The 15,782-nt window shown below is 52.1% G+C and overlaps 6 protein-coding genes across 6 annotated transcripts; 4 read left to right on the forward strand and 2 right to left on the reverse strand.

Annotated features, from left to right (window-relative positions):
* Nucleotides 1-197: 197 nt before the first annotated feature.
* Nucleotides 198-1,057, reverse strand: MYCFIDRAFT_166541 (uncharacterized protein; the record flags this gene model as incomplete). Its single annotated transcript, XM_007931009.1, has 1 exon — nucleotides 198-1,057. A coding segment is annotated over exon 1 (729 nt), but the record flags the coding sequence as incomplete, so codon positions are not given.
* Nucleotides 1,058-4,854: 3,797 nt separating this feature from the next.
* MYCFIDRAFT_49821 (uncharacterized protein) lies at nucleotides 4,855-7,027 on the forward strand. The gene is made up of 2 exons (XM_007930644.1): nucleotides 4,855-5,722; nucleotides 5,771-7,027. Exons 1-2 carry the CDS (start codon nucleotides 5,255-5,257, stop codon nucleotides 6,839-6,841), a joined length of 1,539 nt encoding a protein of 512 aa, XP_007928835.1. The 5' UTR covers nucleotides 4,855-5,254; the 3' UTR covers nucleotides 6,842-7,027.
* A 1,076-nt stretch (nucleotides 7,028-8,103) lies between these two features.
* On the forward strand, nucleotides 8,104-9,328 carry MYCFIDRAFT_177134 (uncharacterized protein; the record flags this gene model as incomplete). Its single annotated transcript, XM_007931010.1, has 7 exons — nucleotides 8,104-8,156; nucleotides 8,193-8,366; nucleotides 8,401-8,872; nucleotides 8,911-9,009; nucleotides 9,038-9,063; nucleotides 9,092-9,145; nucleotides 9,181-9,328. The coding sequence occupies 7 exons, from the start codon at nucleotides 8,104-8,106 to the stop codon at nucleotides 9,326-9,328; spliced, it is 1,026 nt and encodes a 341-aa protein (XP_007929201.1).
* On the reverse strand, nucleotides 9,110-10,503 carry MYCFIDRAFT_56639 (uncharacterized protein). Its single transcript, XM_007930665.1, has 4 exons — nucleotides 10,478-10,503; nucleotides 10,247-10,383; nucleotides 9,722-10,180; nucleotides 9,110-9,661 (listed from the first exon to the last, which is right to left on the reverse strand). Exons 1-4 carry the CDS (start codon nucleotides 10,482-10,484, stop codon nucleotides 9,419-9,421), a joined length of 846 nt encoding a protein of 281 aa, XP_007928856.1. The 5' UTR covers nucleotides 10,485-10,503; the 3' UTR covers nucleotides 9,110-9,418.
* Nucleotides 10,504-11,164: 661 nt separating this feature from the next.
* On the forward strand, nucleotides 11,165-12,276 carry MYCFIDRAFT_63420 (uncharacterized protein; the record flags this gene model as incomplete). Its single annotated transcript, XM_007930683.1, has 2 exons — nucleotides 11,165-12,001; nucleotides 12,085-12,276. 2 exons carry the CDS (start codon nucleotides 11,165-11,167, stop codon nucleotides 12,274-12,276), a joined length of 1,029 nt encoding a protein of 342 aa, XP_007928874.1.
* Nucleotides 12,277-13,151: 875 nt separating this feature from the next.
* Nucleotides 13,152-15,665, forward strand: MYCFIDRAFT_86792 (uncharacterized protein). The gene is made up of 3 exons (XM_007931011.1): nucleotides 13,152-13,271; nucleotides 13,326-15,055; nucleotides 15,106-15,665. Exons 1-3 carry the CDS (start codon nucleotides 13,205-13,207, stop codon nucleotides 15,523-15,525), a joined length of 2,217 nt encoding a protein of 738 aa, XP_007929202.1. The 5' UTR covers nucleotides 13,152-13,204; the 3' UTR covers nucleotides 15,526-15,665.
* Nucleotides 15,666-15,782: the final 117 nt, after the last annotated feature.

A 15,782-nucleotide genomic window follows, 5' to 3' on the forward strand; every position in this document is an offset into this window, starting at 1 on the left:
GTCCCCAGTCAAGGAGCCCTTGTTATGGCTGGTCTCACCAGTGCTGGAAGCAAATGAGCACACACTAAAGCGAAATTCCTAGGCGACGAACGTCGTTCTGCTTACATCCTCGAAGCTCCAGCGCCTGTCCCAGAGATCGTTTCCGTGAAATTCACCACGCGCGTCACCAGATCCTGAACAACCTCATCCGGATTCCCATTCAAATTATGCGTCGCACCAGGAACAACCCCACTGCCCTCATCAACAACCCCTCCAGCATCCCTCACAACCGAAACCCAAGCATCAACAAGCTTCTCCTTATCCAAACCCTCCTCAACATTCTCCTCACTCCCACTATACAAAATCAAAATCGGAGTCTTCGGCGTCAACTGCCCAAAAGTCCTCTTCAACCTCTCCGCCCCAAAATCACTAGAAAAATAATCATCCGCCCCACTATGATCCGGTCCGGGACTACTCACATCCAACCACCTCCTCGCCGTAACCGCCATCCGCCCAAACACAGCCCTCGTAAGTCGATTCGGAATATACTCATTCCCATTCCTCTCCCGACACATTTGCGTCGCCAACTGGTCAGCCTCCAATTTCATCGCTTTCGGTAAGTCCTGATCCAAAGCTTCACGATCTGAAACCGGAGCCTGCAGAATTATGCCGTCGACATTCGGTCTCTTCTCGTGTCCTTTTCCGACGATGTATTCCATGCAATCTTGACATCCGGTACTGTGTCCCATGATCACGACTTTTCCTCCCGGTCGGGTTTTTTGTAGGTATTCGAGGATTTTCGCCATGTCTTCTGCGTCTTTGGATATACTGCTTACGCCCCAGCTGTGGCCGGCGGAGCTGAGCGAGGCGGTTACGAGGGTCCAGGCTGGTGGGAGGGATTCGGCGATTTTGAAGGGGTAGGTGACTGAGTGGAGGGTGTCGAACATGCCGCCGACCCAGAGGAGGGTGTTTATGTTGGCATTGCGCGCGAGGGGTTTGGTCGGTTCGAAGGCACAGAGGTTTTTGGGGATGTAGTGGAGGGTTCCTTGGACGGAGGTTGCGGGGGGGTATTTGTCGGTGTCCATTGCTATGTCTGAAAGGAGTCTTGGTATGGCTTCGAAGAGAGCTTGGGTTGTGGAAGCTGGGAAGCTTGCAATGTCGAGATGTGATGTCAGTCAGGGTGGTCGGACTTGAGTCCGCGGTTAAAAGTTCAAGCGAAGCAGGAAGCACTCTGTTTTAAACCCAGCGTCTGTCTTCTCCATGAGTTGTTTCTACTTCTCACCGGCATTTCAATATACCGAGTCTCTCAACTACACCCATATATCCCTCTCTATAGCTCATATCCGTCCCTCACCGGTACCAAAAGCGCCACTGTGCCGATACTCTTCCAACACACCATCATAAAACCCATAATACCTGGTATTACGAACCTCGATATCGTCCTTGCTTCCTCGCCTTTTACCACTCTGCTCCGATGGCACAGCTAGCAGGTTCAAGCCTTTCGTCACAGAAGGCAGACTCCGTCTCCAATATGTCCTCGGTGCCACATAGTCCTCGCCTTCGTCAGCGCAAGATTTGACTTTCGTCGGCGATGGCTTGGGACTATAGACTGCGGGCGACAGTAAAACAAAGTCTTTGGGTGGAGGGGTCGGAGGGTTTAAGCTCAGAGGTATACTGGCTTTCTTCCTCTCTTCTTCTCGGTCTAATTTCAGGGCTTCGGCTAGTGTGAGTTGTGATTTTGGTAATATAGGGAAGTCGTCGAAGTCGAGTGTTATGGGTATACTGGCTTCTGTGCGGATGAGGTCTGGTGTGCCGATCCGCACTGGGGATGGTGCTATGATGACTGCTGGACCGAATGATGAGTCTCGGATATGTGTTGGCACGGATGGGAATGGAGGGAGTGGGATGGTGTCGATTTCGTGTGCTAGGAGGGGAGTTTCCATGCTCGGTTCGCCGAAAATGCAGCGTTCGTCTGACGAGGCCGAGTTACGCAATGATTGATCGAGCGAGGTGGTGTACTCATTAGTGGATGTTTGGGATCTTGTTGATGGCTCTTGGTTGTGTTCGTCTTCGTCTGATGCGAATGGATTGCCTGGATCAAGGTAGATCGTTTGGCGTACTCTGCGAATTCGCCTACTGACAGCTATCTTCATGTATTGTTCTTCGTCTACTGGTCTTTCCCGATTGGGCGAGCTGCGATTGCTGTGCGTGCCTGCATTGCTGAAGCTTTTGGAGACTGCAGATCGACGAGACAGGTATGAGTTGTGGGAGCTGGCGCTCCAGCTTGAGTCGGAATCCTGATCGTCGTTGGATTCTGCAGCTGGAGAGGAAGTCTGGTCGAACCATTCTTAATGCCAGCAACGTTAGTGGATTGTTGGAACCTTTGAGCAGATCACGAGGAAAGAAAATTGGAAACGAGACGAGCCAGAGACAATGATATTAATGAGGACGGTTTGAAAGAAAGACTTTTCTTACCTTGGAGAACTATTCAGATATAGGAAAGGAGAAGATGTTAAACAACGCTCGCTCAAAAGACAGAGGATTGGAAGGCTGGATGTATGGAATTCGATCAACGCTTACCCTGAACGCCATTCAGCCGAATAGCGTAGCATCTCTCGCAAAGCCCGTCTTTCAGTCCAGTCAAGACCGGTCGGCCGCAGCGCTCGCAATCGAGCATCTCGTCTGCAACTCCAATGTCAGCAAACGATAGATCTGAATCGTCACTATTCTGTCTTGACTTCTTCGATTTCAAAGGATCAATAGCTCGGGAGATAAAGAAGGCAAAGTCCTCACCGGCCGTTCTCTTTCCGCTTTGCAAAGCATCAGCCAGAGCTTCTGCGTGGTTCGGATCATTTTCATCCTGGAGTGCACGCTCGAGTGCATTGAGTTGATCGCCTGCTGAAAATTCGCCATTCTTTGGCAGAGGTCGGGAGGGGGTACGGTTGTCCATAGATTGACGCTGACGTTCAGCCATGTAGTCCTGCTGATACTTCGGCCGGATGGCCGCGTTTTGACGACGTGCTTCTTCGATTTCGCGAAGGATCTTGTCTTTTTCTCGCTGGACCCACTTGTCACGATCACCAGGACCCATTCTGAGGATATCGACTCCCTTCCCGATATCGTTCGATGCACGTCTGATAGCTTCTTTGAAAGAAGCTCTTCGGCTGCCAGAACGCTTCTGTGAAGTTCCGCTGGAAGATGCGTTGGATTCGCGGCGAATGAATGAGCGACCTCTGCTCTTCGAGGTCTTCGTGTCTGATGTAGACGTCGTGACATTACTGTCTCTCCTCTTCTGAGCATAAAAGGACTCGACACGTTCATGGCCAGATTTGAACGCTGATGTCATTGAGCTTCTTTGAGAATTAGAATGCAACGAAGCTGGGGTGGTTCTTGGCTGCTCAGTCGAGGTTCTCGGTGTCGCCGCAGGGGAATATGCTCTGGGTTGGATATTTGACACATTGAAGTACCCGCTGGCATCTCTGGAAATCAATGGAACGGCTTGCGGTGGCTGCTCTCTAGACTGAGTGCGTATGTGAGTAGGAACATGTCGGGTCGAGGACCCAACTGATTGAGTGGAATCTGCGGAACGCCGATAACTGTGATGCGTTGGCGGTCCTCGCGAATTTTCTCGTTGTTGCATTGTGGCGTGTTGTTGTTTGTAAGTTGCAATGAGTGCTTCCCTTTTGCTTAATTGGAAATCGTAGTGCAGTCCAGCTGCACCGGAAACAGATAGCTTGATGAGGAACAAAGAAGATTTGCGTGCGTGGGTGTATTGAGATGTGGGGAGCTCAACTTCGGCACAAGGCCATTATATCGAACATGCAGCATGTTCGAAACAAAGAAAAGTAAGTCAAAGCAGTGCATCAAAGAGCATTGTCTCGAATTGTCACAGATGCGGTGCAGAGACAATGAGCCGGATGCCAGGCCACGCAAGACTGACGTCCCGAGTTGCCCATTACCACAGGTCTCTTCCAAGCTCGTAGCAAAGAGCGTGAAAAGGGAGTTCTTCATGGTACCTCCAGTATGCGAAATGGCATGCACAGATGATGGCGATCAGGGCGTGGGCATGGCTTCGCAGGTGCTTGGAAACGGATGTCCCAAGCAAGACTCACGAATTGATGGGTAAATTTGGCATGCTGTCTCGTGCTTGCATGTCAGTGTGTACGCTATAGATGTCTTCTTAAGGCACCTCGCCTGGGCATTTGTAAGATGGCAGGCTATCTCGAGGCCGTGTCGTCGAAGAAGCCCGTTGAAATAGCTGAAATGCGAGAATGGCGGGCTGTTGGTGGCAAGTTCTACAAACTACAGGACGAGCAGGAGCCAGAAATAGCAGCCTGAACAGCAAGTGAGCTGAACAGCTGACAAAGATGGTCAGAATCCGAGTTGCTGTACTACACAACTGATGTCATTGCGTCCTGCTTCACTGTACGTGGATGGAGGAGTAGAATGGAAGGCACGTGAGTGAAGTGAGTGAACCGACAAAGGTTGGTCTGGACTGAGAAGGCGAATCTCTAAGCGCCCGGAATCGAATGATGGTCTTTCGCGGGCAGGGATGTGGTGTCTTTGATTGGCCGAGCAGGTCGAGCTTAATTGATTGGGCCCTGCGCTTCCACCACTTCAGCTGCACGTCGCATCGCTCGTCACCACTCACCACTCGTGCAGCTTTGTGTGATGATGTTCTCAGAAGAGATGCGGCGCGGCGCTTGCCGACGAGGAGCGACGACAAGGTCAAGGTCAGTGAAGAGGGCTCTCGCGCTGTTCAGCCCCCGACCAGACGATCCTCTCCTACCCGAGGGGCAGCATGTTCATCATCATCAGTGCGTCTCACACATACACATCCACAGCTCCTTCACCAAGACTCACGAGAGACCCCACCACACATCTGCCAGCACCGAGCTCCCCAGCGGCTATTTTCAGCGGCGCGCCTTCCCTCACCCGCACCCCCAGCTCGGCCTATCAGCGTGCCACGAGGCCATGTGAAGGGCAGAACGCTCTCAGAGCATGAACCTGCAGGCGTAGACGTCCGTGCGAAGCGCTCATCCACCTATCTATCCAACCATACCCGCACTCGCCTTGCTGTACTTCTTCTCTCCCCAGCTGGACTCCAAACATCACTACTGTACTCTCCCCTAATCCAACCTTTTGCGCCTTACCTGCCACCGAAGAGCTGGCCTCTTGTTTCTTTCTGCGGTTCTAGAGGCATCGCATCGCATCGCATTCAGCCGCCTCATCTTACGTCTCACGCTCTGCAAACCCTGGTCTGGTCTCTGACAGCATGTCAGACAGTCACAAGAAAGAAGTACAATTCGCAGTACGCGAACGATCAGCCTCCGCAGATTCGCAAGCCACCTCGCACTCAACACTTTCTGGCAACGCGCCTTCGTTGAAGTCACCTCGCACAGCACGCTTCGCCGAAGCGACAGCAGTCAACTCACCCATCGAGCCCAAGCCTGCGTCGAATCCTTTCAAGGAACCAGCCCCGCAACACTTCATGGCCCAACCTCAAGTCTCCGATGTTGGCTTCGGCTACGTCAACAAGCATAACTCCGTCGAGATGCCCAACACAGATTACGAGCCTCCGGTGACAGCACGGGAGATGCCCAAGTCACCACTCAAGAGCGCCATGAAGACACCCGGTGCCCCGCCTCGAGATCTACACAATATCCTCAGCCCGACCTTTAAGCCTGAAGAGGTCCTGGAGAAGCACGAAAAGTTCACAGAGAAGGAGCAAGCAAAAGACCTTGTAAGTCGATCGCGCCGACCCAGGAGAGTTTCGCTAATCCTTCGATAGAAAGTCAAAGCGAGAGTGCGAATAGCAAAGTTCTTGCTGAGAGGCGTGAACTTCTCTTGTTCACTTATCGTCATTGCCATGCTTGCATCGACCTTTGCCATATTCAACGCTACGAAAGCCCTACCACCACGGAACAACTTACCTCCTTGGGCCGAGAACCAGAAAACATGGCCCCAGATCCTCCTGCTCTCTATCGCATGTGTCTCCCTGTTTGCATGCATGGTCATCTTCTATGGATACTGGAGAGGAGGGCATAGGCGAGCCGAGAAGGCAGCGGTATACTACACTGCATTCGCGGTAGTCTTCTTCATCTTCAGCATCGTAATGTGGGGTGTCGGAGCCGCAGTGATCCAGGCCCAGAAGAACAACAGCAATAATAAAGATATGTGGGGATGGTCCTGCGTCAACAATCAGCGAAGATCACTTTTCGAGAACGATGTCAGCTACCAACTCATTTGCCGACTGCAGAACTGGTCACTGGTCTGCGCGATCATCGAAATCGTCGTCGAGCTCATCACCATCTCCGTGTATGGTATTGTCTTCTGGCGATTCTACTCGAAGCGACAACTACGGAAGTCCATGGCTGCTCGCGATCGTGCAAGAAGCGACCTCTACCTCGCCCAACTCCGTTCCCAGTCAGCACCCAACACACCCGCACCATTCAGCGCTCGCGATGGAGGATGGAGACCGCCGCAGGGCGACGAGTACCAGCACGCCAGCGCGCTCGAGGATGGCCATCCTGGCGCGCAGTACGTTGACGCAGACCGCAAAGCGCAACCTTCGGCATTCAGGTTACAAGCACCTCCCATCAAGGTCACAAACGCAACACCCAAGATGGCACAGATGGGCTTCTCGCCTGTAACGACAACAACGCGAGAACGAACGCCTTCGCCTCCGGCACACGTCGATCAGCGGAGCCCGCTCATGGCTGAAGCTCCTCGGGAGGTGCAACAGGAGCATTTCGCAGCGGCACCTGGAGAGCAAGTCTACGATTCTGTGCCAATACCTGGAGCTTATGAGGCGCCTCTGAGTCCTGGGTACGAACACAGGCAGATGAATTTTCCTCGATGAGAAAGATCTATGTTTTCTGTACAGCAATTTTGAGATTGTGACCCCCCACGAAATTATGCTTGATCCGATCTACAGCATGGACGACGAGGCGTTCCAAGAGACAGACAATTTTTTTGGCTTTTTAATGATACCTCCACAGTTATCGTTTTTTTATCATGTGCAAAAACAACTCGCAAAAGGTTGAAGAAATTTTCTTCTTCTCTCTTTTCATCTCAGTGTCTGTCTACCAGTGTGAGTCTAGTAGTAAGGGCTTCCATTAAACCTAGCTCGGTCCTGAAATCGCAGTCATCAATGCTGGTCTCTTCCGCATCATTCGTCCTCGGAACCTCGACCTTGTGTACCTCCCCTCCCTTGCAAAGCGATTCCCAACCATTATCACGCACCCACTCCAACGGATCCTTTCCTCGTCCTTCACCCAAGCCTCTTCTCTTTCGTGCTAAAAATATCCTCTATACCAATTGTCCTGCGGCTAGGACTTGGGAGGCCAGTGCTTGAATTTCGTCCCGGAAGCGCACGTTGGGATGCTTGGAGGATATGGACATTTTGTAGCTCGGGTGTGATCGTGAGGGGAGTGCTTTCAATTTGGTAGCGCGGGATTGGTCATCAGGCGATTCTGAATGTGTTGTGTCTATAATAGATGTTTGACGTCTCGGTCGGTGGATCATCCGCTCTGGTTGTTCATTGTCAACCCGTGCTTTTTTGTTTTTCTGCATGGGCGACGACTGAAGAATTATGGTTCGCGTAGAAGAGACACGGGCAGGTAGGCCTGCCTTGGGCGCATCGACTGCTTTATCAGGTTCCTAGTATACCGCTGGAGGTGCTTGCGGTGGGAGAACCAGTGTGCATGGAGAAGAGCAGACATGTTGCTTGCATGCTTCTCGGTTGCCTGTCAGGTTCAAACAGAAGCATTCCCACACATGTACGCCAGGATGCATATGCCCATTGAAGTTGGCATCATCTTCTACCCATTGGCCCATAAGCATCGGACGCTAGTGGATGAACGTAAATATGCTTGTTACACGGCAGAACGATAGAGCTTGGCACAAATGACTGCACCTCTTTTGCGAGCAGGATCAGCCGGACAGTGATATGTTGTGATTCAGTGAGTATCATGACAAGCACGAGAGATCATGTCTCATCCATCTCGACAGAGCAGCCGGAAATCGATCATCGATGCTGGAAATACCAAGACCATGCTCGAGAACAAGCTTAACTTGAACCTTCAGCTAGGCTGAGCTAGCTACCAAGGCAAAGCATAAGGTATGCTTGACATATCATTGCGAGGTCACGTTCGGGGCAAGATGATCCCACACGCGTGGCAAGAACCGTCGGCCAAATGGTCAACATCGAGTCGCTGGAGTGGTCCTGCCCACTTGCAGCATTGGATCGTCTTCAAACTCAGACCTCTACACGCAGGTTACAACAGCACAAACATCATATCCATCCAGCGTTGCCATAATTTATCAAAGAGCAGTCACTACACCGCATACTTCGTCAACGTAAGCTGCTTCTACACATCCAAATCGTCGCCCCGAACTAATCCATTTGCACAAGATGAGGGATAACAACTTCAGCCCTCCATCTCACCGCAAGCCAGAAGGCGAGAGAACCGACTCCACCGACTTCAGCAAAGACCTCCTCGCAGCTTTAGACGGTGTCTCAAAGCGAATCAACGCCGAAGCAGAAGCACCGGTCCAGAAAGCGCGCAGAGAAGGCAACACCGTTCGAAAGGACCCCAAGCAAGCCCCTCTCTACGGCGTGCCCCAAGCCCAATATGGTCGTCGAATGGACGAACGCAACCACAGACCTTCGCCGAAACCTTACCGTCCCAGATTCGTGGCGCAGCAGTCGATTGGGCAGCGTGGACCAGGAGGTATCGACATGAACGGTCCGGCTTGGCAGAAGTTCATTCCTGCTCCTCCCAGTCGGCGAACCAACAACGCCCAGTCCCGTCCTGGCAACAACGCATTCACTTCACCGAAAGAGACCCGGCGGTCTGCAGGCGTCAACGAGCAGAATGCGCCTGCTGAGGTGGAGGAGCAAGGCGATGTCCGTCGGCGACGTCAGAGAAGAACCCAATGACAACCTGCTTCGTCGAGCTATTCGCAGCTGGACTGGGAGGAACTTCTGATCGAGCGAGAGAAGCCGAAGCAGAAATCAGACCCATCGTTCGTGGATTGGAAAGACAACGGAAAGGCCCCACCCATTCAGACAATCTTGGAGTTAGCGTGCAGGAATTTTTGATGTTAGCATGATTGATTCGTTTCGTATTCGGCCTTTTTCTTTTTCTTTTCCATTCCAGCTGTGCTCTTCGTTCTTTCTTCCTGCCCTCTGCGAAGCTTCTCTCGCCCCGTATTGACATATATGTCTAACCACCCCAGCCCACCTGATCCGAGTCCCGCCTATACTTTCCAGATTCCGAAGCACCATCCATCCATGTCAAGTACAAGATTCGCAAAACTCCTCGCTGGCCTAATGGGCTGGTAGTTCAAAAATCAAACTGGTCAAAAATTATCCCTCGAATGGTGCGCTGGTCCTTTAAGCCGTGGTGTCCTGACCCTATTTCTGCGCGCACGACTAGCTGACCTCGTCGACCGGGTACAAGTGGTTGGCTAGAAGTTTGTTCATGGTGAACATATGCACGCTCTCGCCCTTGAAAACCGCTTGCATCTTCTCGTCGCACATGATTTGGCGTTTGTCTTTTGGATTCTGCAGGTCTCGTTCTTTGACATATTCCCAGATTTTTTTGACGGTTTGTGGTCGCGAGAGCTGGGTTTCTCCCAGCAGCTCAGAGAGGGGGGCTGAGAGGTTCATGGGTTTCTGCTTGGTTGTCAGTGTAGGTCTTGGGAAAAAAGATCATGTGGGTTGGATTTGGCTTACGTGAAAGCCTCCCTTCTTCTCTCTTTCTGGCTTCGGCTCGCCGCTCTCGACTTCGCTGTCGTCATCGCTATTGACTTTAGCTGAGCTCTTCTTCTTGGTCTTCTTCTCTTTCTTGATCGGCTGCTTGCGCTTGGCACCTCCGCCTCTTGTTAATCGCCCTGTGACGGCGTTGAGCTCTGCTTGTAGTCTCGCTGCTAATTGCGCATCTGTCTCTCCTGTCTTGTTCTTCTTCGCCTTCTTCGGTGCCGGAGAAGCAACGTCAAGTTCACTCGGCTCATCACTCTCGGCTTTGCGCTTGGCTGAGGGCGGAGGTGATGTTGATGTATCGGCGCCACCATTTGATGCTTCTACTTTGGCAGTGCCATTTGCGGTCGGCGCGGGCTCTGCAACGCCGTTGCTCGTCTCTAGCTTCTGCTGGGCTTTATCGAATCGTTCCATGATAAGGTCGGTGATTGCGCTCTGGCGACATTGTCAGTACCATTTGCTTCAATTGGGCTGTCACGCCTCTTCTGTGGCCCTACATACCTTCTGAGCTGTGAGGTCCTCGCCGACTTCATCTTGCAATTCCTTCCGTATGCGCTTCGCGGAAATGGTATTGAGGTCGGACTTGGCGAGGATACGGTCAATGATGACAGCGTAAGCAGCGTGCTGCTCCGCAGGAACTGTGTCGCGTGTTGTCAGTGGTGATCTCTTAGAGCGGACAGATGCCGAGCACATGAGATAGTACGCATCGCTTGCTCCATATATCAGACTTACGGGCCATGGTGATCGATGCGATGTAGTAATGCTATGCTCTTTGCGAAGGCGCAATTGAATGTTGTGCGCGCGAGAGGTGAGAAGGCGGATGAGAGCCGGCGACAGCGCAGTGTGGTTCGAGTTCGCTTGTTCCAGACTGAGCGAGACCTGTATGTCTGGTACCGTACGGCGGTATATAGCGGTCGGTGGCTGGACCCGATGCCGAAGAGGAAGAGTCGCGATCCACTTCACGACGTTCACGTTCACTTCCAGGCTGCGAAGTTCACTTCGGACGATTGACACTCAGCGCGGAAGTGGAAGTGGATGTGCATGTGCATGTGTTGCTTACTGCTCCAGTTCCGAGATGTACAAGCGCAATTGCAGATTTGTCTTGAGCGGCATCAATGGGAGTATTCTAGTGGGCAAAGCTACCTGAAGATCGGCCCAGCGTCTGTCTGCTGACAAGGCAAGGTCTGTGCGGACGACATCTCTTCACTGATCAACACAACACTTCATGCGCCCTTGTCACTCCTTCATATTGCACTGCTATGTCAGTCGGAAAATGTCAAGATAATACACACGGCCCAGTATCGCGCAACGCACGCGAGTGCAGTCTCCGAAGTCCGATCGGGGCTTCCATCTGAGACACCACTGCTTCAGGTACCCGCCGTCAGCTCTGCCATTGTACTACCCACCAGAACAACAGCCATGTCTGTGGATGCTGCGTTCGTCGAAGCGCTTCCAAAAGTTGAGCTGCACGCGCACTTGACCGGCAGTATCAGTCCCGAATGCCTTCACGAGATCTGGGCACGCAAACAGAGCACGTTGGAGGATCCCCTGTCTGTCTTGCGGCCGCACGGAGCTTACCATGATATCCTCACGTTCTTCAAGCTTTTTGATGCCTACATCTATGGCCTCTGCGACGATATTGAGACAGTGGCATACGCTACTGGTAGAGTGCTTCAAGACTTCGAGAACGACGGTGTCAGATATCTCGAACTTCGGACCACACCTCGGGAGTCCAGTGAAACTGGCATGACGAAAGAGATATATGTTCAGACGGTGATCAAGGCGATTGAAGACCACGATACGACTACAATGCCGACATACTTGATACTGTCCGTTGACCGGCGTAACACTGCCTCACAAGCTATGGAAGTGGTTGACCTTGCCATGAAGTATCAAGATCGTGGAGTCGTAGGCATCGATCTATGTGGCAACCCGTTGAAAGGTGAAGTCTCTACCTTCCAGACTGTCTTTTCGCGAGCCAAGGCAAATGGTCTGAAGGTCACACTGCATTTCGCAGAGGTGCCGGAGTCATCGACCGACCAAGAGCTTCGCACGCTGCTGTCCTTCCAACCAGATCGCTTAGGCCATGTGATCAACACATCTTCTGAGATCGATTCCATGATCGAAGAGCAAGCCTGTGGTCTCGAGCTTTGTCTTTCATGCAACGTGCATGCCAAAATGCTACCCAATGCCGGGCGATTCGCGGACCACCATTTTGGTCAATGGTACTCTAGACCGAATGCCATCGCGCTTTGCGTAAGTTCTGCCTTACATTCTCATGACTCCTGCTTGCGCCACAATGATAGATCACGCTTTGCTTGTCTGCTGACAGAGAACAGACGGATGATGTGGGAGTATTTGGCAGCACCGTGTCGAATGAATATCTCCTCGCTGGGGAGCACTTTCGTCTTGGCAGGAAGGATCTCACAGCGCTGAGTAGACGTGCTGTGTCATCGATATTTGGTGGAAAGGGTGAGAAGGAGAGATTGCTCACTCTACTGGATGACTTCGAGACGAGCATAGTAGGCTAGATAGAGCAAGTCGCAGCAACGGCTGCACAGTCCGTCGCAACACCAAAGAGTCACTCATCACTGTTGTCTGATTCCGATCTTTCGTAGTGTTCACCCTATGAGTCAATGTTCGAATTGATCCCCTGAGAAGGGCGATGACTCCTCCCTCATCCTCCTAAACTCACACAAAGGCTCCCAATCCTCCCTAGAATCGAACACTAGCAATTGCCCCTTCGGCGCAACCTATAGGCTGACCGATTCCTGTCCACCGCCTAGGTACACGTGTTTGAGCAACCTAGTGGGTCTGTACCATCCCCGTTCGCTTTTCGGCAATATAAATCTCCTCCCGCACTCACTTGATGACAGTGCCCTGCGAATGTTCCCCCTTTCTAGGAACAGTTCGATCAGTACGGGCTCGCGGAGCGAAATATACAGCGAGGTTCTCACCGGATTGCCACCCGTACAGCATTGGCAAACCGAGGTACATCCGAGTGTAAGCCCGACGAGGCAGAGTAGTATAGCAATAATTCGGGACAGCATTGCCAGACGTTGTAGGAGGCGTTTGAAGGTAGTTATCACGCACAGCGCAGTGGATTACTTACGTAATACTGCCTTGCCAGCGGTTCAAAAAATGGCTTCGTTGATTGCCTATGTTCTGCTATTCTATGGTCTAAAATACAGTGTGAAAATCCTTCTCCTGCCAAGAGGACACGTGTTATCATGTGACTGAGCTTATGTGTCACATGACTGAGCTTATGCGTCACAGTAGTACATGACTCGTGAGATGAGTCGATGCACAACCTGAGGCAAAATCTTGGCGCCCCGCAGACGACTTCAAAATACATCTGAAGCGCGACAACGGATAAGTTTTGTCAGGATATTGCCGTCGTCGCCTTCTTACAGAACTCGCTGCATACTACAGCGAGACTGCGACGAAACTACTGCAATCATGGCGCCATCATTTGACAACCTCGATGAAGACTTCGACATTGACGATGAGGAGATTGACTTCTCAGGTAGGCAGGAGCATAGGCAGGGACGATAGTATGGCGACTACTAACGATACACAGACCTTCGCGAGAAGTTCGAGACGACCATGGAGGATGGTCTGGACACATTCATTGTGATTGATGGCCTGCCGAAGGTGCCCGAGGCCAGCAAGGAGAAGCTCATCAAGTTCTTGCTGCGAAAGTTGACCACCGTGGGCAAGACCAAAGATGAGAATGTGGTGATGCCGACTGGAGAGGATGGTCTTACTGAGGGATTTGCCTTTGTCGAGTACGAGACCTCCGCGCAAGCCGCTGCTGCAGTCAAGGCACTCCATGCCACCGCTCTTGACAAGAAGCACACAATCGCCGTGAACAAGCTCACCGACATCGAGCGCTATGGAAGAGAAGGTAGAATCGATGAGAACTACAAGGCACCAGAGATTGCGCCATTCGAAGAGAAAGAGCATTTGAGATGGTGGTTGGGTGATCCAGAAGGCAGAGATCAGTTCGTGATGTACCGTGGCGACAATGTAGGCGTCTTCTGGAACGAGAGAGAAGCGCAGCCAGAACCAGTCGTGGATCGACAGCACTGGACCGAGTCATTCGTACAGTGGTCGCCAAAGGGCACGTATCTGACTTCGATGCACGCTCAGGGTGTCCAGCTGTGGGGTGGTCAAACCTGGTCGAGGCAGAAGAGGTTCATGCACCCCGGCGTTAATCTCGTCGACTTCTCGCCCGATGAGCGCTTTATGACCACTTGGTCGCATCGTCCGATGACCGTGGAAGAGGGCAATCCAGTGCTCTCGGTCGAGGAAGACGGCAAGAACTACATCATCTGGGATGTCGCAACCGCGAAGCCGCTTCGATCATTCCAGACCTTGGATCTCCCAGGGCCGACTATGGACGCGGAGGGCAACCCGATCAAGAAGAAGATCCAATGGCCCGCATTCAAGTGGTCCGCCGACGCGAAGTATGTCGCACGCATGACACAAGGCCAAGGCATTTCCATATACGAGCTCCCTAGCATGCGACTTATGGACAAGACTAGTGTGAAGATTGAGGGCGTCATGGATTTCGAGTGGTGTCCATCGAATCCACAGCGTGTCGACAAACGTGACTACGAACAGCTTTTCTGCTACTGGACGCCCGAGATGGGATCGAACCCAGCAAAGGTCGGTCTCATGTCTATCCCATCGAAGGAGATTGTGCGAACACGAAATCTATTCAACGTCAGCGACGCAAAGCTGCATTGGCAATCCGACTCGGCATACGTCTGCGTAAAGGTCGACCGACACAGCAAATCCAAGAAGTCGCTCGCCACCAACCTCGAAATTTTCCGCGTCAAGGAGAAGGGTGTGCCTGTCGAAGTCGTTGATAGCATCAAAGACACAGTCATCAACTTTGCATGGGAACCGAAGGGTGATCGCTTTGTGCTCATAACGGCAGGCGAGGTTCCCGCAGGAGCAGCCGTGCCACCAAAGACATCGGTTTCCTTCTTCTGTCCCGAGAAGGCTAAGGGAAATGCTGTTGGCAACTTCAAGCTCATCCGGACTGTTGACAAGAAAAACAACAATGCCATCCACTGGTCGCCAAATGGTCGCTTCGTCATTGTTGCCACTGTGCTCAACCAGCAGAGCTTCGATCTTGACTTCTGGGACTTCGACTTTGAGGGTGAGAGGGAAGAAAAGGACAAGGATCTTACTGCCAACCTCCAACTCATGTCCACTGCGGACCACTACGGTGTGACTGACATTGAGTGGGATCCATCTGGACGATTTGTCGCGACGAGCGCCAGTGTCTGGAAGCACAGAGTAAGTCTTAAACGATATGCGTAGAATGGCTTTACTAACCCAAGACTTAGATGGAAAACGGATACCACATGTACGACTTCTCTGGGAAGCTCCTTCGTGAAGAGCCAATCGAGCAATTCAAGCAATTCACTTGGCGACCACGACCAGAGCGCCTGCTTAGCAAGGAGGAGATGAAGAACATTCGCAAGAACCTTCGCGAATACTCCAAGCAATTCGACGAGGCAGATACTGCCAAGCGCAGCTCCGCCGACAAGGCCGTCATCGAGGCGCGCAGAAGACAACTTGACGAGTGGATTGCGTGGAGAGAGCGTACGCGTGAAGAACTCCTTGAGGAGAGACACGGGCTCGGTCTGCCTGAAAAGACTCCTGAACAAGCAGCACTTGATGTCGAGGAGGATGGTGACGAGAGCAAGGTGGTCGAGGAGATCTTCGAAGAGATCATTGAGGAGACTGAGGAGATTATGGAGTAAAGGACATACTTCTGGCGTTTATCAAGCGAGATGCATAGAAAGCTTTTGCGAGAATCATGAAGCATGAAAGGTGGGCTATGGGGTGCAGTGCTCACAGCTAGGCCAGCAGCCTTGTTGAATGGCAATCCTTTTGCAGCGTGGCCACCGTTTCATGGCATCAACCAGTCCCAATCGAAGAAGGCTACTTTCGGCACAAAATGAGACTATCTGTGCATTCGGCGTGCATGCCAAGAAAACGTGATACAGATTCAAGACTC

Source organism: Pseudocercospora fijiensis (assembly GCF_000340215.1).
Source record: "Pseudocercospora fijiensis CIRAD86 unplaced genomic scaffold MYCFIscaffold_7, whole genome shotgun sequence".
NCBI lineage: Eukaryota > Fungi > Ascomycota > Dothideomycetes > Mycosphaerellales > Mycosphaerellaceae > Pseudocercospora > Pseudocercospora fijiensis.

Excerpts from the sequence above, each read along its gene's own strand:
- MYCFIDRAFT_49821 (XM_007930644.1), top strand. The coding sequence starts at position 5,255 with ATGTCAGACAGTCACAAGAAAGAAGTACAATTCGCAGTACGCGAACGA. Across the intron at positions 5,723-5,770 it reads AGGAGCAAGCAAAAGACCTT|AAAGTCAAAGCGAGAGTGCG; the intron begins GTAAGTCGATCG and ends ATCCTTCGATAG.
- MYCFIDRAFT_56639 (XM_007930665.1), bottom strand. Across the intron at positions 10,181-10,246 it reads AGGACCTCACAGCTCAGAAG|AGCGCAATCACCGACCTTAT; the intron begins GTATGTAGGGCC and ends CAATGTCGCCAG. Across the intron at positions 9,662-9,721 it reads AGAAGAAGGGAGGCTTTCAC|AAACCCATGAACCTCTCAGC; the intron begins GTAAGCCAAATC and ends ACAACCAAGCAG.
- MYCFIDRAFT_86792 (XM_007931011.1), top strand. The coding sequence starts at position 13,205 with ATGGCGCCATCATTTGACAACCTCGATGAAGACTTCGACATTGACGAT. Across the intron at positions 13,272-13,325 it reads TGAGGAGATTGACTTCTCAG|ACCTTCGCGAGAAGTTCGAG; the intron begins GTAGGCAGGAGC and ends AACGATACACAG. Across the intron at positions 15,056-15,105 it reads CCAGTGTCTGGAAGCACAGA|ATGGAAAACGGATACCACAT; the intron begins GTAAGTCTTAAA and ends CCCAAGACTTAG.